At 49.2% G+C, this 18,213-nt stretch overlaps 1 protein-coding gene across 1 annotated transcript in view; it reads right to left on the bottom strand.

Moving 5' to 3' along the window:
• The window catches only part of gnmt (glycine N-methyltransferase), a 131,293-nt gene extending 118,104 nt beyond the window's left edge, over window positions 1–13,189 (bottom strand). The window contains exon 1 of the mRNA XM_072500186.1: window positions 12,891–13,189. Coding sequence (XP_072356287.1) covers window positions 12,891–13,096 — 206 coding nt within the window. The 5' untranslated portion in view covers window positions 13,097–13,189. The remainder of the gene's footprint in view (window positions 1–12,890) is intronic.
• Between the last annotated feature and the right edge of the window lie 5,024 nt (window positions 13,190–18,213).

Raw genomic sequence — 18,213 nt, 5'->3', positions numbered from 1 at the left:
GGGGAGGGTGGGTTGGCACTGCCGAACTTCTGCAATTACTACTGGGCGGCTAATATAGCCATGGTTAGGAAGTGGGTTATGGGGGAGGGGTCGTCATGGGAGCGGATGGACGCAGCGTCATGCAAACACACCAGTCTGGGAGCACTGGTAACGGCACCTCTTCCGTTCTCACCGGCCCGATACTCCACAGGTATGGGGGTAGTGACGGCTCTGAGGATCAGGGGGTGGAGCAGATATAAGAGAGTGGAGGGAGCATCGATTTTGACCCCAATTGATAACAACCACAGGTTTGTACCCGGTAGGCTGGATGGCAGGTTCCGGATTTGGCAGAGGGCAGGAATTAGAAGGATGGGGGATCTATTTATAGATGGGAGCTTTCCCAGCTTGAAAGCTTTGGAGGATAAATTTAAATTGCCAGCAGGGAACGTTTTTAGGGATTTGCAGGTGCGAGACTTCCTGAGAAAACAGGTGCGGCCTTTCCGCTGCTGCCGCCACGTGGGATACAGGATAGAGTGTTCTCCAGTACCTGGGTGGGAGAGGGGAAGGTATCGGATATTTACCAGGAGCTTTCGGAGGCGGAGGAAACTCCGGCGGAGGAGCTTAAGGGCAAGTGGGAGGACGAGCTAGGAGGAGAGATAAAGGCGGGTCTATGGGCAGATGCCCTAAGCAGGGTTAATACATCCTCATCGTGCGCCAGATACAATTTAAGGTAGTCCACCGGGCACATATGACAGTGACTAGAATGAGCAAGGTTTTTGGGGTAGAAGATAGGTGTGAGAGATGCGTGGGAAGCCCAGCAAATCATGTCCACATGTTTTGGGCATGCCCGAAGCTTAGAGGGTTTTGGCAGGGTTTCGCTAAGGCAATGTCCACGGTACTAAAAACACGGGTTGTGCCGAGTCCGGAGGTAGCGATCTTTGAAGTGTTGGAAGATCCGGGAGTTCATGGGGCAAAAGAGGCCGACGTCTTGGCCTTTGCCTCCACGGTAGCCCGGAGACGGATTTTATTAATGTGGAGGGACTCAAAGCCCCAGAGTGTAGAGACCTGGGTTAGTGACATGGCTGGGTTTCTCAGTCTCGAGAAAATAAAGTTTGCCTAAAGAGGGTCTACGCTAGGGTTCTCTTGGAGGTGGCAGCCGTTCGTCGACTTTCTCGGGGAAAATTAAAAATGTCAGCAGATGCAGTATTCCAGGGGGCGGGGGGGACTGTTGTTGTATGGTTGAGGTGTGTGAAAATGGGGCTGGGGTAAAATGTTTATTTTACCTTGTTGATGTCATTGTTATGAAAATTTTCAAATACATTAATAAAATATTATTTAAAAAGAAAAGAACGTCACACAGATTGGTCTGGTAACCCGGATGTGCGAGGATAAATTTGTTTCTGGGTGAGAGCCATTTTAAAACAGTTAATGAATTAAATCCGTTCCAACCTACATTGGTCCATGCGTTTTGCAGAGATCGAGGTGATAATATTCCATCGCATGAATCAAATTCTGCTCTTTTGGAATCAAGGTTCTCGATTTTTCAACCATCCTTTGAGAGGTTGCATTTTATGATTCTGTGCACATTTCCATCAAGACAGAAAAGCTCTGGACTTGCGCCTGGCATCCAAAAGGGCAGCTATCCACCATAATCACTGGATTCTGCCGACTAAATGAAGCAAATTCCATCAGGATTAGAGGATTTGGGGGGGGATTGCATTCCACAATGCTATCTTTTATTTGCCTTTTGAACTGACTTCTTGCCATCCACCCACTTCCTAACTCAATACTCATCTGGTCCTCTGTCAGACCTGTCAATCGATGGCTCTGCCCGAATTGCTGGGGGATCATTTGGGAGTCCCCGTTTACTTCACTCACAAACTGAAAGCTCCAAATTCAACAAGACGTCCAAAGCAAAGTCACATGAAGTTTTTTTTTTAAAATTTTGTGACAACTAACAAACTTTAATGCATCTGTGTATACAGAGACTCATTGAGGTAATATGTCATGGTATGGTTGTGCAAACACTGGAACTGATGGAATGCGGAATGGAATAGAGAGAGAGAGAGGTGAGAGGGGGTTGCAACTTTTATTCCAAAGCAGAAAACCCCACTAACTTCCTGAACATGATTATTTGGATATCAAACACAATGGGGAAACTGCCATGGGAAATCACAAGGTGTGTTCACAGAGAAGAGAGACAAAAAAAAATGTCAGAAGTCTGCAATTGAAATATTAAGCGCGTTCGCACAGCTGTCTGCCAGCATTTGAAAAGAGAAAATACAACAAGAACAGCGACAAAACCCTATGTTTATATAACACTTTTTACATAGTAAAACATCCCCAGGCACTTCACAGGAGCATTGTAAAGCAACATTTGACACCAAAAGCCACTTGGGTGATATCGGGGCAGATGGATAAAATTTTCACCAAAAGTAGGCAGGTTTTAGGAGCAACCTTGGAAGCAAAAAGGAAAGTACAGAGGTTTAGGGAGCAAATCCCACAGCTTAGAGTCTTCCCATTGGAAAGCAAGCTCGCCATTCACAGACCAATTAAATTCAGGGATACTCAAATATCAGGAGTGCAGATATCTCAAGGAGTTCATAGAATCATTGAATTCACAATGCAGAAGGGGGTCATTCGGTCCATCGAGTCTGCACCGGCCCTTGGAAAGAGCACCCTCCACCCTATCCTCGTAACCCAGTAACCCCACCTGACCTTTTTGGACACTTAAGGGCAACTTAGCATGGCCAATCCACCTAACCTGCACATCTTTGGACTGTGGGACAAAACCAGAGCACCCGGAGGAAACCCACGCAGACACGTGGAGAACGCGCAGACTCTGCACAGACAGTGACCCAAGCCGGGAATCGAACCTTGGACCCTGGAGCTGTGAAGCAATTACAGAGCTAAGGGGGGTGGACATGAAGTCATGGACGGATTTGAAAACAAGATGGGAGTTTTTACACAAAGGCACAGTTTGACCAGGAACCCTGGCTCAGAACCTCAGTTGCAATGAACAAAACAAAGAACGAAGAAAAGTACAACATATGAACAAGCCGTTCGGCCCTCCTTCGGATTCCCTCTGCCTGCTCTTACTCTGCGCTATGTTTATCTTAGTCTCACTTTTTTCTAAAGTCTCTACACTTACTGGCCTGCTGTTCCGGTTCCCACCCCCCCACCCCTCCCGCCACACTCCTTTAAACCCTTCCGAACAACACCAGCAAAGCTCGCGCCCAGGATATTGGTGCCCCTCCTGAAGGGTCTTGATCCAAACAATTGGGCTGGATTCTCCGGCGTCGGGATTATCCATTTTGCCAGCAGCCCGGGGGTTTCCCGACGGTGTGGGACTGCCCCACAATGGCAAACCCCATTGACCAGCCGGCGAAACGGAAAATCCCGATGGCGTGCTGAACCCCCAGAAATCAGGCGTGGCGGGACGGAGAATCCCGCCATAATCTTACCATTGGACCACAAATGTTGAGGAAGCCCCTGTCTTGGTGGCGTTATGTTTGTAGGCTTATTCTCAGTGGCCAGAATACTTGGAGAGTTAGTCAACCTGCAGAAACAGGAGGATCCTGGAATTTTCGGAGCATACATTTTAGAATAACTCATTAACAGTATGAGGTCTGTCATCTGAGACCACTACGTCCGGGATACGATGTGTCGCGAAGATTCGTCTTAGTGCTGTAATGGCTGCCTATGCTGTGGTGCTATGCATTAGTAAGCAACTGATGATCAAAACTTTGCCCTTAACCTCAAAGAAATCCATTCCGAGGTGCTGCCTTGAATGACAAGTGGAGGATATCTATGGTTCACACTGATGTCAGCTATTCACTGCACACCTAAAGCAATCTGTGATTAACCCGCCAATGGAGTGACCTATGCCTGGCCACCGGATTGGCTGCTGGACTCTTGCTCTGCATTTTGATATTCCCAAGTGATGGGCATAACTGTTGGCCTTGTCTCAACAGCTGGTGTAACGGTTCATTGACTACTGCAAGGTTTGTTGGGAACTTGCCTACTTGGTTGACCACCCCGAGGAATCTTTGCCATTCTGTGATGTTTTAAGTTGTGGGAACTCTCTCAAGATCTTGGTTTTCTTTGGGTGGGCTCTGGTTCCTGAAGTTTGCACAACGTGGCTGAAGAATGTTATCTCAGGTTGTACTAATTCACATTTGTCATTTAATTTCAAATCTGCTTCTGGGGACTTCTGGGACTGCTGTCATTCGGCAGTCATGTTCTTCTCTTAATGAACCATGTACGCGAATGTCGTTCATATGGCATATTACTCGATCAAGCCTTCCAGGGTCTGAGGCATTGTTCTTTGGAATATCTTGGGTATAGAAGCGATTTTGAATGGAACATTGACCAAATGGGTGATAAAATTAGTTACCAATTGAGTCAGATAAGACTGAAACATCTGCACCAGTATCCAACTTGAATTCTGTGGAGTGGCCATCAATTTCTAATTTAATGCTCCAATAATTACTTTCTATTTTGTTGAGTTCTCCAAACAACTTTATTTGTTTTTTCTGTGATCCGCCCACTTCTTGGATTTTTCTATTTTTTAAACTTCTTCCTTCCTATGAGCTCCAGAAATTTTGGATCTGCAGGCCATTTTAAAATGTCCTAACCACCTGCAGTTGTGCTTCTCAGTTACCCCACATTCTTCCCACTAGTGGAGAGGTTCCCCGCCGCATCGAGAGCATCTCCAGATGGCGGTTGCACGCTTTTTCATCATTTTGTGGCTTTTGCTTTACTGTGCTTTCTCCTTTTGTCTGATACATTGGAGGACTTCACTTATTTTGCTCCAAGGAACATCACTTTCCCCATGAACAACCGCTCTGCTTTGCTTCCTAAGCTTGCTATGGTGGGCTATTTGGACAGCCTTTGTGGGAGTTAAATCTTTCCTCATGTGTAAAAATGCTGATGGGCTGTATCCATTTTTCAATCGTGGGCTCCAGGGCAAGTGGAGGAATAAATTCAAGTGAGCCAATAGCCTTGGCTTGTCCCCATACAGACTGTTGTATGAGGTCCAATGTCAGTCTGCGGTTTTCAGCTGAATGTTGCTCGTCACTATTCTCAAGTCGCGTGGCTACAAACAGGAACTAACTGCATGGAGAAATCACAGGTTGTAGCCATATCGTACCTCTCTACTGTGTTGAAATCACGTTACAACCTCTCCTCTCATCATCAACTCAATCTCCTCCAGTCTTGCCAGACGTTCGATTCCTTGAACTCCAGCCTCTCACCCATTCCTGTTTTCAGCCTTCATTTGGCTGATCCGAAGTTCAGGAATTCTCTCCCTAAAATCTTCCCCCACTTCATCTCCACATTTAAGACCCCTGTTAAAACTCACCTCTTTGACCAAGTTTCTGGTCATCTTTCAGGTGTCCCCTTCATTGGCCCAGTGTTAATTTGTGTCTAATTACTTGTCCCTGTCCCTTAGTCAAACCTTTCTCTCTCTTTGCTCCTCTTTTCTCGATTTGACATTTAATTTGCCGCCCTTGGAACATTTCCTGATAAGAAAAGGTTCCAGTTAACTGCAAGTTATTATTATTCAATGGAATCATTCACGTCGGGATCTGTGATTATAAATGTTTTAACATTTCCACAAACTTTTCACATGGCATGATTTGTTACGGAGGCAGAATGATATTTGACGACAGTGTTTGGCACAATGAGAAAATCTACTATGGGGCAACTACTTTACATATAGCCTGGAATTCTGAGGAAGAAATGAGTAACAGTAGACGTATTGAAAAGAATTCCAAGAGAAACGTTATAGATACCTAGCAGAGAAACAGGTTGAGAGGCATAAGTGGGAAGAAAAGTGTTATTTTAACTCAGTTTATTACTTGTAAATGAGGTGTGGTGGCACAGTGGTTAACACTGCTGCCTCACAGGCGCCCGGGTTCAATTCTGGCCTTGGGTGACTGTGTGGAGTTTGCACGTTCTCCCCGTGTCTGCGTGAGCTTCCTCCAGGTGCTCCGGTTTCCTCCCACAGTCCAAAGATGTGCAGGTTAGGTGGATTTGCCACGATAAATTGCCCCATAAGTGTCCAAAAAGGTTAGCTGGAGTTACAGAGATAGGGCACAGGAATGGGCCTTGGTAGGGTGCTCTTTCAGAGAGGGTCTGTACAGATTTAACAGGCCAAATGGACTCCGTCTGCACTGTAGTGATACTATGAAATCAGGGAACAATGTTGATCAGAACTGCCAATGCCAGAGTGAGATAGAATCCCTTAAACGTGCACTTGCCCCAAAGTTCATCCAATTGCCTAACTCTCTCTTACACAACCAAATTCTGAGAGTTACTAGGGCAGCATTTATTACCCTGCCCTTCAACTTGGCGAGGCCATTTCAGAGGGTCAACACATTGCTATGGATCTCGAGTCACATGTTGGCCAGACCAGGTAAGGATGGTCGAATTCCTGCCCAAAAGGACATGAGTGAACCGCATGGATTTTCATTGCGATCAACAATGGTTTCCTGAGGCGGGATTCTCCGCATCGGCGCGATGTCTGCCGACCGGCACCAAAAATGGCACGAATCAGTCCGGCATCACGCCGCCCCAAAGTTGCGGAAAGCATCTTGAGGGGCCGAGCTCTCACCTTGAGGGGCTAGGCCCGCGCCGGACTGATTTCCACCCCGCCAGCTGGCGGGAAAGGCCTTTGGTGCCCTGCCAGCTGGCGCGGAAATTACTTTGCCATGCGGCGCATGCGCGGGAGCGTCAGCGGCCGCTCACGGCATCCCCGCGCATGCGCAGTGGACGGGGTCTCTTCCGCCTCCGCCACAGTGGAGACCATGGCGAAGGCTGAAGGAAAAGAGTGCCCCCACGGCACAGGCCCGCCCGCGGATCAGTGGGCCCCGACCGCGGGCCAGGCCACCGTGGGGACCCCGGAGCCCGCCCGCGCCGCCTTGTCCCGCCGTTCGAAAGGTGGTTCAATCCACGCCGGCTGGCGTGGGTTGACAGCGGCGGGACTTCGGCCCATCGCGGACCGGAGAATCGCCGGGGGATTTCAGCCGACCGGCCCAGCGCAATTCCCGCCCCTGCTGAATCTCCGGTGGCGGAGAATTCGGGACACAGCGGGAGCAGGATTCACGCCGGCCCCCGGCGATTCTCCGACCCGGTGGGGGGGTCGGAGAATCGCGCCCCTGGTCATCATTGGATTCCATCCAGAGTATTGTCTCTGACTAGCTAGCCCAGTGACAATACCATTGTGCCACACCGCCATAAAAAATGACAATCCAGTTGGTCTTCTACCATTATAGCAATTGCATCTAATGTGATTCCGTGTCCAATTCTGGCCACCACACATGTGAAAGTGTCAGTGAGGGTGTTGTGGAGATTAAACAGTACTATACCAGGGTAAAGAACTTTAGCCATCTGAACAAACGAGGGAAGCAGGAATTGTTCTCCTTGAAGCAGGGAAGGCTAAGGCAAGATTCATAGAATCTCTACAGTGTAGAAAGCAGGAGGCCATTCGGCCCATCAAATCTGCACCGATCCTCTGAAAGAGTACCCCACCTAGGTCCACCTTATCCCCGCAACCCCACCTAACGTTTGAATCCTATGGAGCAACTGATCATGCCCAATCCACCTAACCTGCAGATCTTAGGACTGCGGGAGAAAACCGGAGCATCCGGAGTAAACCCACGCAGACACGAGGAAATGTGCAAACTCCACACAGACATTCACCCAAGGCTGGAAATGAATCCGGGTCCCTAGTGCTGTGAGGCAACAGTGCTAACCACTGTGAGGTGTTCAAAATTTCCAGGGGTTTTCAGAGTAGATGGGGTAAAACCGTTTCCACTGGTAGAAAGGTCAGCGATCAGAGGTTACAGATTTAAGACATGTGGCAAAGGAATCAAGGCCGAAGGGAGGGGAATTATTTTCTGTTTTACACAGTGGGATTGTTGAAATCTGGAATTCACTGCCTGTAAGAATGGCGGGAGATGATTCAACAGCAGCTTTTAAATGGAACTGGGTAAGGACTGAGGAAAAATTGCAGGACTATGGGGAGAAAGAGGGGGAGAGTGGGTTTGGACTGGATAGCTTTTTCGAAGAGCTGGCAGAGACATGAAGGTCCTTCTGAGCTGAATTATTTTAAAAAAACAGAATTTGCAGTCGCAGGCCAGCTAACAGTGCCGGCCTTCAGTTAGGCTTGCCCCAGTACCCTTCAGCTCGAGAACATCTTTCCCACAAAGTTGCTGAAAGTGAAAGCTGATACGTCACGACGGGGGAAAAAAGGCGTCAGGTATTAGTTTAACTGCAACATCAGCGAATCAAAATTCAAAAGGACCGAGAAGTAGGGCGAATAAAGAGGGCGGCAAATTAAATGTCAAATCGCGAAAAGAGGAGCAAAGAGAGAGAAAGGTTTGACTTAGGGACAGAGAGAAGAGAGGAGACGCATGCAATAAGATTACATTTGAAACTGTTGGCAATTTTTAAAAAATCTCCATGAAAAATTCAAGACCTGACAGAATGAGCTTCCACACTTGTAATTTTTGGTGCCAGTGCAGTTGACTGATATGAAGAATATTTTTCAGGTTCGTCAACAAGGTTCTCTCTTGGAAAAATATGTTTCAGGCTGTTTGAAGAGTATTTATGCATGGTATAACATGACTTACCTTGATCAGGTGAGGTCAGTGGGCGATTAATGGGCAAGTGCCAAAATAAAGAGAGATCAAGGATGAGATGCGGATTCTGTAGAGCTAACAGAGGAGCAGCATAACACAGGGAACAAGTTTTGTAGATGCACATATAATAATATGATCAGGGATAGTCAGCATGGCTTTGTGAAGGGTAGGTCATGCCTCACAAACCTTATCGAGTTCTTTGAGAAGGTGACTGAACAGGTAGACGAGGGTAGAGCAGTTGATGTGGTGTATATGGATTTCAGCAAAGCGTTTGATAAGGTTCCCCACGGTAGGCTATTGCAGAAAATACGGAGGCTGGGGATTGAGGGTGATTTAGAGATGTGGATCAGAAATTGTCTAGCTGAAAGACGACAGAGGGTGGTGGTTGATGGGAAATGTTCAGAATGGAGTTCAGTTACAAGTGGAGTACCACAAGGATCTGTTCTGGGGCTGTTGCTGTTTGCCATTTTTATCAATGACCTAGAGGAAGGCGCAGAAGGGAGGGTGAGTAATTTTGCAGACGATACCAAAGTCGGTGGTGTTGTCGATAGTGTGGAAGGATGTAGCAGGTTACAGAGGGATATAGATAAGCTGCAGAGCTGGGCTGAGAGGTGGCAAATGGAGTTTAATGTAGAGAAGTGTGAGGTGATTCACTTTGGAAGGAATAACAGGAATGCGGAATATTTGGCTAATGGTAAAGTTCTTGGAAGTGTGGATGAGCAGAGGGATCTAGGTGTCCATGTACATAGATCCCTGAAAGTTGCCACCCAGGTTGATAGGGTTGTGAAGAAGGCCTGTGGAGTGTTGGCCTTTATTGGTAGAGGGATTGAGTTCCGGAGTCAGGAGGTCATGTTGCAGCTGTCCAGAACTCTGGTACGGCCGCATTTGGAGTATTGCGTACAGTTCTGGTCACCGCATTATAGGAAGGACGTGGAGGCTTTGGAGCGGGTGCAGAGGAGATTTACCAGGATGTTGCCTGGTATGGAGGGAAAATCTTATGAGGAAAGGCTGATGGACTTGAGGTTGTTTTCGTTGGAGAGAAGAAGGTTAAGAGGAGACTTAATAGAGGCATACAAAATGATCAGGGGGTTGGATAGGGTGGACAGTGAGAGCCTTCTCCCGCGGATGGACATGGCTGGCACGAGGGGACATAGCTTTAAACTGAGGGGTAATAGATATAGGACAGAGGTCAGAGGTAGGTTCTTTACGCAAAGAGTAGTGAGGCCGTGGAATGCCCTACCTGCTACAGTAGTGAACTCGCCAACATTGAGGGCATTTAAAAGTTTATTGGATAAACATATGGATGATAATGGCATAGTGTAGGTTAGATGGCTTTTGTTTCGGTGCAACATCGTGGGCCGAAGGGCCTGTACTGCGCTGTATCGTTCTATGTTCTATGTTCTCTATGTTCTAAAGCACCTCACCATCAACCACTACACCATTTACGGTGAGCACTGTTAGCCCTGCCATTATTAATAAATAATAATAATCTTTATTAGTGTCACAAGCAGACTTACATTAACACTGTAATGAAGTTACTGTGAAAATCCCCCAGTCGCTACATTCCGGCACCTGTTCGGGTACACAGAGGGAGAATTCAGACTATCCAATTCATCTAACAACACGTCTTTCAGGACTTGTGGGAGGAAACCGGAGCACCCGGAGGAAACCCGCGGAGACACGGGGAGAACGTGCAGACTCCGCACAGACAGTGACCCAAACGGGAATCAAACCCGCGTCCCTGCCGCTATGAAGCAACAGTGCTAACCACTATGTATTCTGACAGCAAATTATAGTCCAATAAATCCACAAGGTTAATTATCTTCAACAACCTCAGGCTGTGAACTCCTTCCTCCACCTTCACCCCATTTTTATTTCCTCCAAATTCCATTGGTCCGTTTTTGTCCACAGCACTGAGTATTTGTAACGCCACAAGGCTAGGTAGGGATCAAGTGCTGAAAAATCAGAATAGATAGCCTGCGGGATTCTCCGTCGGCAGGATGCTGCACTTCTCTGGCAGCGCACCCACGCTCGCGGGTTTCCTGACAGCGTGGGATGGCCATAATGGGAAACCCCTTTGGCTGGCTGCCAGAATGGAGGATTCCGCTGCCGTCGGGGGGCACGATGTGTCGGAAAACGGGGCTGGCGGGACGGAGAATCCCACCCTCATGCTTGACACGATGGGCCGAAAGGCCTCTTTTTGTGGTGTAAAACTTTGCAAATCATTTCCCCTAGATTTGTGATCGTACAGCACAGGTGGAGGCCCTTCAGCCCACCATGCCTGTGCCAGCCCTTCAAAAAGAACTGACTAGATGCCCCCACCCACCAATGCCAACATCATGTAACCGTGCTCAAATGAAATGTACTTTTAATGACAACTTTATCACAGCTCTATCGAGTGACGATCCCAGCCATCAAAACAAACCATGGCATCCATTCTGCAAGTAACAGTTGCCAGCTTTAGCCCTGCTAAAAACTAGCCAGGAATGGGAACGCTGCTTTGTAACAAGAGGAACACAAGACCTATGCAACACTAGTCAGACCTCAGCTGGAATACTGTGTACAGTTCTGGGCGCCACACTATAGGAAGGGCAGAATCATAGAATTTACAGTGCAGAAGGAGGCCATTCGGCCCATCAAGTGTGCACAGGCCCTTGGAAAGAGCACCCTACCCAAGCCCACACCACCACCCTATCCCTGTAACCCCCCACCTAACCTTTTGTATACTAAGACGCAATTTAGCATGGCCAATCCACATCTTTGGACTGTGGGAGGAAAACAAGGCACCCAGAGGTAACCCACGCAGACACGGGGAGAACGTGCAGACTCCACGCAGGCAGTCACCGAGGCCAGAATTGAACCCGGGACCCTGGAGCTGTGAGACAGCAGTGCTAACCGCCTTGTCACCCACATTGCGAGCACATTGGAGAGAGTGCAGCAGAGGTTTACAAGAATGGGTGTAGGGATGAGAAACGTCAGTGATGAGGATAGATTGGAGGGGTTGTGATTGCTGTCCTTGGAGAGAAGAGGACTGAGAGGAGATTTGATAGAGATGTTCAAAATCATGAGGGGGCTGGACAGAGTAGACAGGGAGACACTGTCCCTGCTCACGAAAGGATCAAGAACGAGAGGGTATAGATTTAAAGAGATTTGCAAATGTGACGTGAGGAAAAACATTTCCACACAGCGAATGGTTCGGGTCTGGGATGCACTGCCAAGAAATGAGGGTGGCGGCAGATTCAATCGAGGTGTTCAGGAGGACATTTCATGATTACTTGCACAGAAAGTCTGTGCAGGGCTACTGGGAAAAGACAGGGGAACGGCACCATTGCTCCTTTGGAGAGCCGGTGCAGACACGATGGGCCTGTAACAAATTCCGTGCTTCTATGAAAAAGGCTCCTTTAAGATAAATTTTAATTTATAATTAATAATCTTTATTGTCACAAGTCGGCTTACATTAACACTGCAATGAAGTTACTGTGAAAAGCCCCTAGTCGCCACACTCCAGCGCCTGTTCGGGTCACAGAGGGAGAATTCAGAATGTCCAAATTACCTAAAGCACGTCTTTCAGGACTAGTGGGAGGAAACCGGAGCACCCGGAGGAAACCCACGCAGACACGGGCAGAATCCGCACAGTGACCCAAGCAGGGAATCGAACCTGGGGCCCTGGAGCTGTGAAGCCATAGTGCTAGCCACTGTGTGACCGTGGCCGCCCTGATGATTTTCAATCATCAGTGATGAATAAACGGACCTTTATTTCCCCTCAACACAAGCTGGGTGGGGGGTTGGGACAGGGGCAGGCACCCCACACACACACAGAGTCAGGTTGCTAAACCGCTGACTTTAGATTGCTGATTCCATATGGTGATGGATGCACTTGTGCCGGATTTAATTAACCACACTCGATTTTTAAAGAACAACTTTAGCATCACATCAAGGCTGAGGTGCAAAGCAATGCCAAAGCAGTGGAACCTTCCCCGGCAAGCTGTGGGATTTAGCAGCGGGAGGGTCACACCGACTCGAAACGTGTTTCCCTCTCGCCACAGATGTTGCCAGACCTGCTGAGGTTATCCAGCATTTGATCTACGTTGGGTTTTTTTGTGCCAATGTCCGCCTCCCGGCTGTAAGCTGACGCTTGGCGCTGTGTTTACAGCTCTTGCGCTGATCTTTAAAGAGCAGCAGAGGCGCTGGGTGGGTTTTCTGCCCAATGCTGCGGAAGGAGAGAGCAACTTAGCTTGAAAGGTGCGTTTGGTGCAATTGCCCTACCCTGTGCCACACGCCACGTCCAGGATCTGCTGGCACTTGTGCTGGCGCAGCAGCTGCACCACGGCGCTCCTGTACTCCTCTGTCCGGCTCCTGGTGTCCCCGATGTAGAGCTGCCAGACCTTGGCTGCCTGGCCGTCCGCGTACTGGTCAGGCAAGCCGACAGCCGCCACCCCGAGCGAGCGGGTCCGGTACACGGTGTCCACCATCTCTGTGGTGGAGGTGGGGAATGGGCACACACTCAAGGAGCAGTGAGGACCTGCCACTCCGTCGCTGCTTCCCGCAAAAACTTCCTACCAAACAGCCCAAACTGTTTGTGTCTGGAACTCGGGCGAAACTCTCTCGGCCAATCAGCGACACCCGGTTCCGCCCCCCCCCCCCCCCGGCCCGGGGACCCCGCCCCCTTCTGTACGTCACAAAGGATGGGCAAGGGCTGACCCCGCCTCCTCTGGGAGCTGTGGGTGCCCCTTGCCAGGGGTAGAGGGGGGTGGATCGGGTTGGGTGAAGGTCAAAGGTAAGGTGGCTCAGATGGTGAGGTAGCCAAGGTGGTACGGTGTCTCACGGCGCCAGGGACCCGGGCAGCACGGTGGCACAGTGGTTGGCATTGCTGCCTCACAGCTCCAGGGAGCCAGGTTCAATTCCGGCCTCGGGCGATTGTGTGCAGTTTGCACTTTCTCCCCCGTGTCTAACCACTGTGCCACCCTGCTGCCCACCGTTACAGTGAGGAGTGAGTAAAGCAGAAGTCTTAGGAAGGTAGACTTTTATAGTGAAGGCCGGCCAAGCTTTGTAAGAACAATCCAGAATGAATCCCATTGCTGTCCCCAAACCTCTTCATTATCATTTCAACAGTGCTCGTCGCTCGAAAGACAAGCGGAAGAGAATCCTCTGGCTGTGTCCATTTGCAACATGCGACGTGTGGACTTACACCGGCGATGTAAGCGTAACAGCTAAGTGGATAGGTCTGGTTGAATATTAAAAAAGAACCATTTTGTCTCTTTGAAGAAACCACTGACATTTAAGAATTCGTCGGCCTGTTCCAAGAGCTGTCCGAGGCGATGGGGAAAGAGGGGGAGACGGGAGAGAGCAGACAAGAATGCATACAGTGAGGAGGTACAGGGGGGGAAGGGGGGAGGAGATGAGGAGGAAACCCAAGAGAGCCACAGAGAGAAACATGCGGAAAAGAGGGGGGAGGGGTGGGGGCAGGAAGCCTCCCCCAACCCCACTGAAACCACAAGATCAACAACAAGAGCCACAGAAAGGAGGATAGGAGCTCAGTAGTAGGACACCGAGGGCAGAAGAGGGGGCTACCAATGAGGGGACAGGGAGGGGGCAAAGGGGAGGAACAGGGAGAATGTATGTTAAGAAATATAGATGTCAATAAGAAACTGTACAACATGTAAATACTATACACATCATCCCTTAAAGGTATCACTCTGTAAAATTGAAAAATGCCAATAAAAACATTTTAAAAATAAGAAGCATTTAGATGAGAACTTGAAGTGCCATAGCATACACTAATCCTAAAACTCTATGACTCTAACGACCTTCAGAGTGCAGCTTCAGCTAATGTCAGTACCAGGCAACACAAGCCTCACTAGAATGGAGCAAATATCTGATTAAGAGGCAGTGCAGCTGACTTTTAAAGGTCCGGCAGATAAAGCTTGGTGTGCAGCGCACTGCATACCTGGGGTGCTGAACTTGGCAAGCCTGCTTTCCAATGTTACAACAGTATGTGCCCTTGCTCTGTACTGAAGGCAGTACAAAGAATGGATGGATGAGTACTTTAGTTTGCCTTTGAGCAGAGAGCAGTTTTGGCTGAAACCGTAGTCAAAGCAACGGAAGCCAGAAGCATCTCTTAACAGCTCATCATTCAGATATGTCATTGGGCCTAGTATAGAAATTGTCTCCAGTCATTCTGTTCATGGGCAAGTAGGTTTTTTCTCTCACCGGGTAGAATTCTCTTTCCCAGAAAACAGTGGAGGTTGGGTCATTCAATTCAATAGATAAACTTTTGACAGACATGGGAGACAAATGTTATGGGGAGCGCAGACCAACCATTATCTTATAGAATGGCAGAGCAGGTTCGAAGGACCGAATGGCGTACTCCTGCTTCGAAGCCCAATGATCCTGGTTGAATAGCACAAACATCAGTGCCAGTTCGAGATCATCCTTATGGCTTTCACAAGTAGCTACAAATATGTCTCATACAGAAAGGAACTCCTCCCAAATATGTCTAACGGTTGACCAGACGGTAATGTGAGGAGAAATGAGAGAAGAGAATGGCATCACAAAGCTGTGGCTGGCTCCTGCCTTCCTGTTTCCTCAACTCCAAATCTCTCCCCAGCACCTGCAAAGTTTCTTCCTTTGGATTCCGCCAATTTCTTCCAGTTCTCAATGTCCTGCTGTGTCACTGTAATAGCGCGGCCATTTTAAGAGGCGATCCCTTGCCGGCTACCTGACCGACTCGGGGTCTATCGCGCATGAGCGCGCAAACCCCGACCAATGGGGAAAAGGTGCGGGGCTCTAGGAGCAGGAGCTCAGGTAGCGTGGACCCGGGAGTCGTAGAATGAAGACCTATTTTAGTGACCTCTGTGCCTGTATATCGTTATTCTTTTCCTTGTTCTCAATACCCCCTTTTGGTTATACAAGAAGCCTCCGCAGTATTGCCTCAAACCGCTACATTGGCGACGAGTGTAAATCAAATATAAATTGCAAGTCATTGCTCATCTCAAAATTTCACGGGGGAAGGGGTTACATCAAAAAAGAGCGAACACAAAATAAAGAAAACCATGCCTGTGATTGGGAAAACTGACCCGTTCGATCAGGGGTCCAAAGACTTGAGCCAATATGTCGAGCAACTTCGATATTTCTCTATTGCCAATGAAATCATGGAGGAAGAAAACAGATGGTAATTTTATTGATGGTTTGTTGTCCCCAGATCTACAATCTCACGAGAAATTTGACTTCCCCGGAGGCTCCCGGCACAAAATTTGGCACGGCATTGAATGATATGCTGTACGACCGCTTAGTATGCAGCATCAATAATAACATCTAAGGATTAATTTTTAAAACATGCAGAGGAAATTGCCCGCTGAGACAGACATGCCCCGAGACCAGGCAACCGAATGTGCTGAGAAGGTTTCAATGCGAGCAAGATAATAATAATAATAATAATTTTTATTGTCACAAGTGGGCTTACATTAACACTGCAATGAAGTTACTGTGAAAAGCCCCTAGTTTCCACATTCCGGCACCTGTTCGGGTACACAGAGGGAGAATTCAGAATGTCGAATTCACCTAACAGCACGTCTTTTGAGACTTGTGGGAGGAAACCGGAGCACCTGGAGCAAACCCACGGATACACGGGGAGAGCGTGCAGACTCCGCACAGACAGAGGGCAAGGTAAACCAACTAGCAGTGTAGCTGCAAGGCATGCACCCAGGTCGACAGGCATAAAAGATATTTCACCACGGTCCCAGGAGCAGGATCGTAGTCAGGGGTTAGGGCGAAAAATGGACCAGCAACCCAGGAATTTTGATGAATACTGTGGTAATCACCACTAGTTATATTACATGTATTATGGCACTGCCCGTATAGTAGAGGTACATGGGTAAATCTCTGCCTGCTGGCTCTGCCCAGTAAGCAGCGTATAAATGTGTGTGCCCGCCGGTACTGCATTCTGGTTCCAGCTACAGGGGGCACAACACCTTTACTCAATAAAGCCTCGATTATTCCACTACTCTCGTCTTTGTGGTAATTGATAGTGCATCAATTTATTGAGCAAAGATTTTTTTAAATGATGGATCTCCGCATCAAGCCTGATCGCCTGCAGCTGAGCCCTAAAGCAGCCAACCACTGGCTAGCCTGCTTCGAAAGCTATCTCCGAACATCCGCTGAGGAACAGAAGCTCCAAGTCCTCTATTCACGGGTGATCCCTGACATTTTTCCTCTCATCCGGGATGCGCCCACTTACTTCGAAGCGATGGAACTCCTGAAGGGACATTACGTTCGACCAGTCAATCAAATATACGCCAGGCACCTCCTGACCACGAGACAGCAACTCCCCAGGAAGTCTCTGGACGATTTCTGGCATGCCCTGCACATCCTAGGTAGGAACTGTGACTGCCAGGCAGTTTCGGCTGTCCAGCACACCGGACTTTTAATTCGAGACTCTTACATTACGGGCATGAAGTCTGCGTACGTCCGCCAGCGGCTACTGGAAGGGGGTACACTTGATCTTGCAGGAACTAGGCGCTCGCTAATTCGTTAGAAGTGGCCTCCCGTAACATCCAGTCCTATTCCCCCGACCGCGCGGCACCCTCGTGGGCATCGTGGACCCCACCAGCTGCCGACTCCAGCTCACCACAAGCCTGCGCCGCGCGGCAGCCAGCCAACTCTGTGGGGCCCAAGTGCTATTTTTGCGGGCAAAACAAACACCCTAGGCAGCGCTGCCTGGCATGGAGCGCAACCTGCAACGGATGTGGGAAGAAGGGTCACTTTGTTTCCGTTTGCCAGGCCCGGTCAGTCGCCGCTGTTTCCAGGCCCGGTGTTCCTACACCCCCCACGTGCGACCCACGGGTGCGGCCATTTTCCCCTTCGCAAACCACATGCAGCCCGTGAGTGCCGCCATCTTCTTCGGAAGTGTGGCCCATGGGCGCCACCATCTTTCCTGTCGCCCGACATGTGCGGTCCGTGGGCATTTTGGACGGCGTCTCAGGACCCCTGCTCGTCTGGCTGTCCATCGCCTGCCACTTCCTCCACCACCACAGACCAGCCCGGGAACTCCCAGCACCTACCGCAGCTCGCCTCTATCACCCTGGATCAGTCCCGGCCCCGCAACCTTGCAACCGCGACGACGACGGTGAAGATCGATGGGCACGAGACGACCTGCCTTCTTGACTCCGGAGCACAGAGCTTCATCCACCTCTCTACGGTAAGGCACTGCTCCCCTCCCGGTACACCCCATCACCCAGAAAATCTTCCTGGCCTCCGGATCCCATTCCGTGGAAATTCGGGGGTACTGCATCGCGGCCCTCACCGTCCAGGGCATAGAGTTCAGCAACCTCCGGCTCTACGTCCTCCCTCACCTCTGCGCTGCTCTGTTACTCGGTCTGGACTTCCAGTGCCATCTCCAAAGCTTAATCTTAAAATTCGGCGGACCCCTACCCCCCTCACCGTATGCGGCCTCACAACCCTTAAGGTCGATCCACCTTCCCTGTTTGAACATAGTACATAGAACATTACAGCGCAGTACAGGCCCTTCGGCCCTCGATGTTGCACCGACCTGTGAAACCACTCTAAAGCCCATCTACACTATTATCGTCCA

Source organism: Scyliorhinus torazame, chromosome 4, assembly GCF_047496885.1.
Source record: "Scyliorhinus torazame isolate Kashiwa2021f chromosome 4, sScyTor2.1, whole genome shotgun sequence".
NCBI classification, from domain to species: domain Eukaryota; kingdom Metazoa; phylum Chordata; class Chondrichthyes; order Carcharhiniformes; family Scyliorhinidae; genus Scyliorhinus; species Scyliorhinus torazame.
Note: the sequence above shows the minus strand (reverse complement) of the source record. Positions and strands in the feature narration are given on the sequence as shown.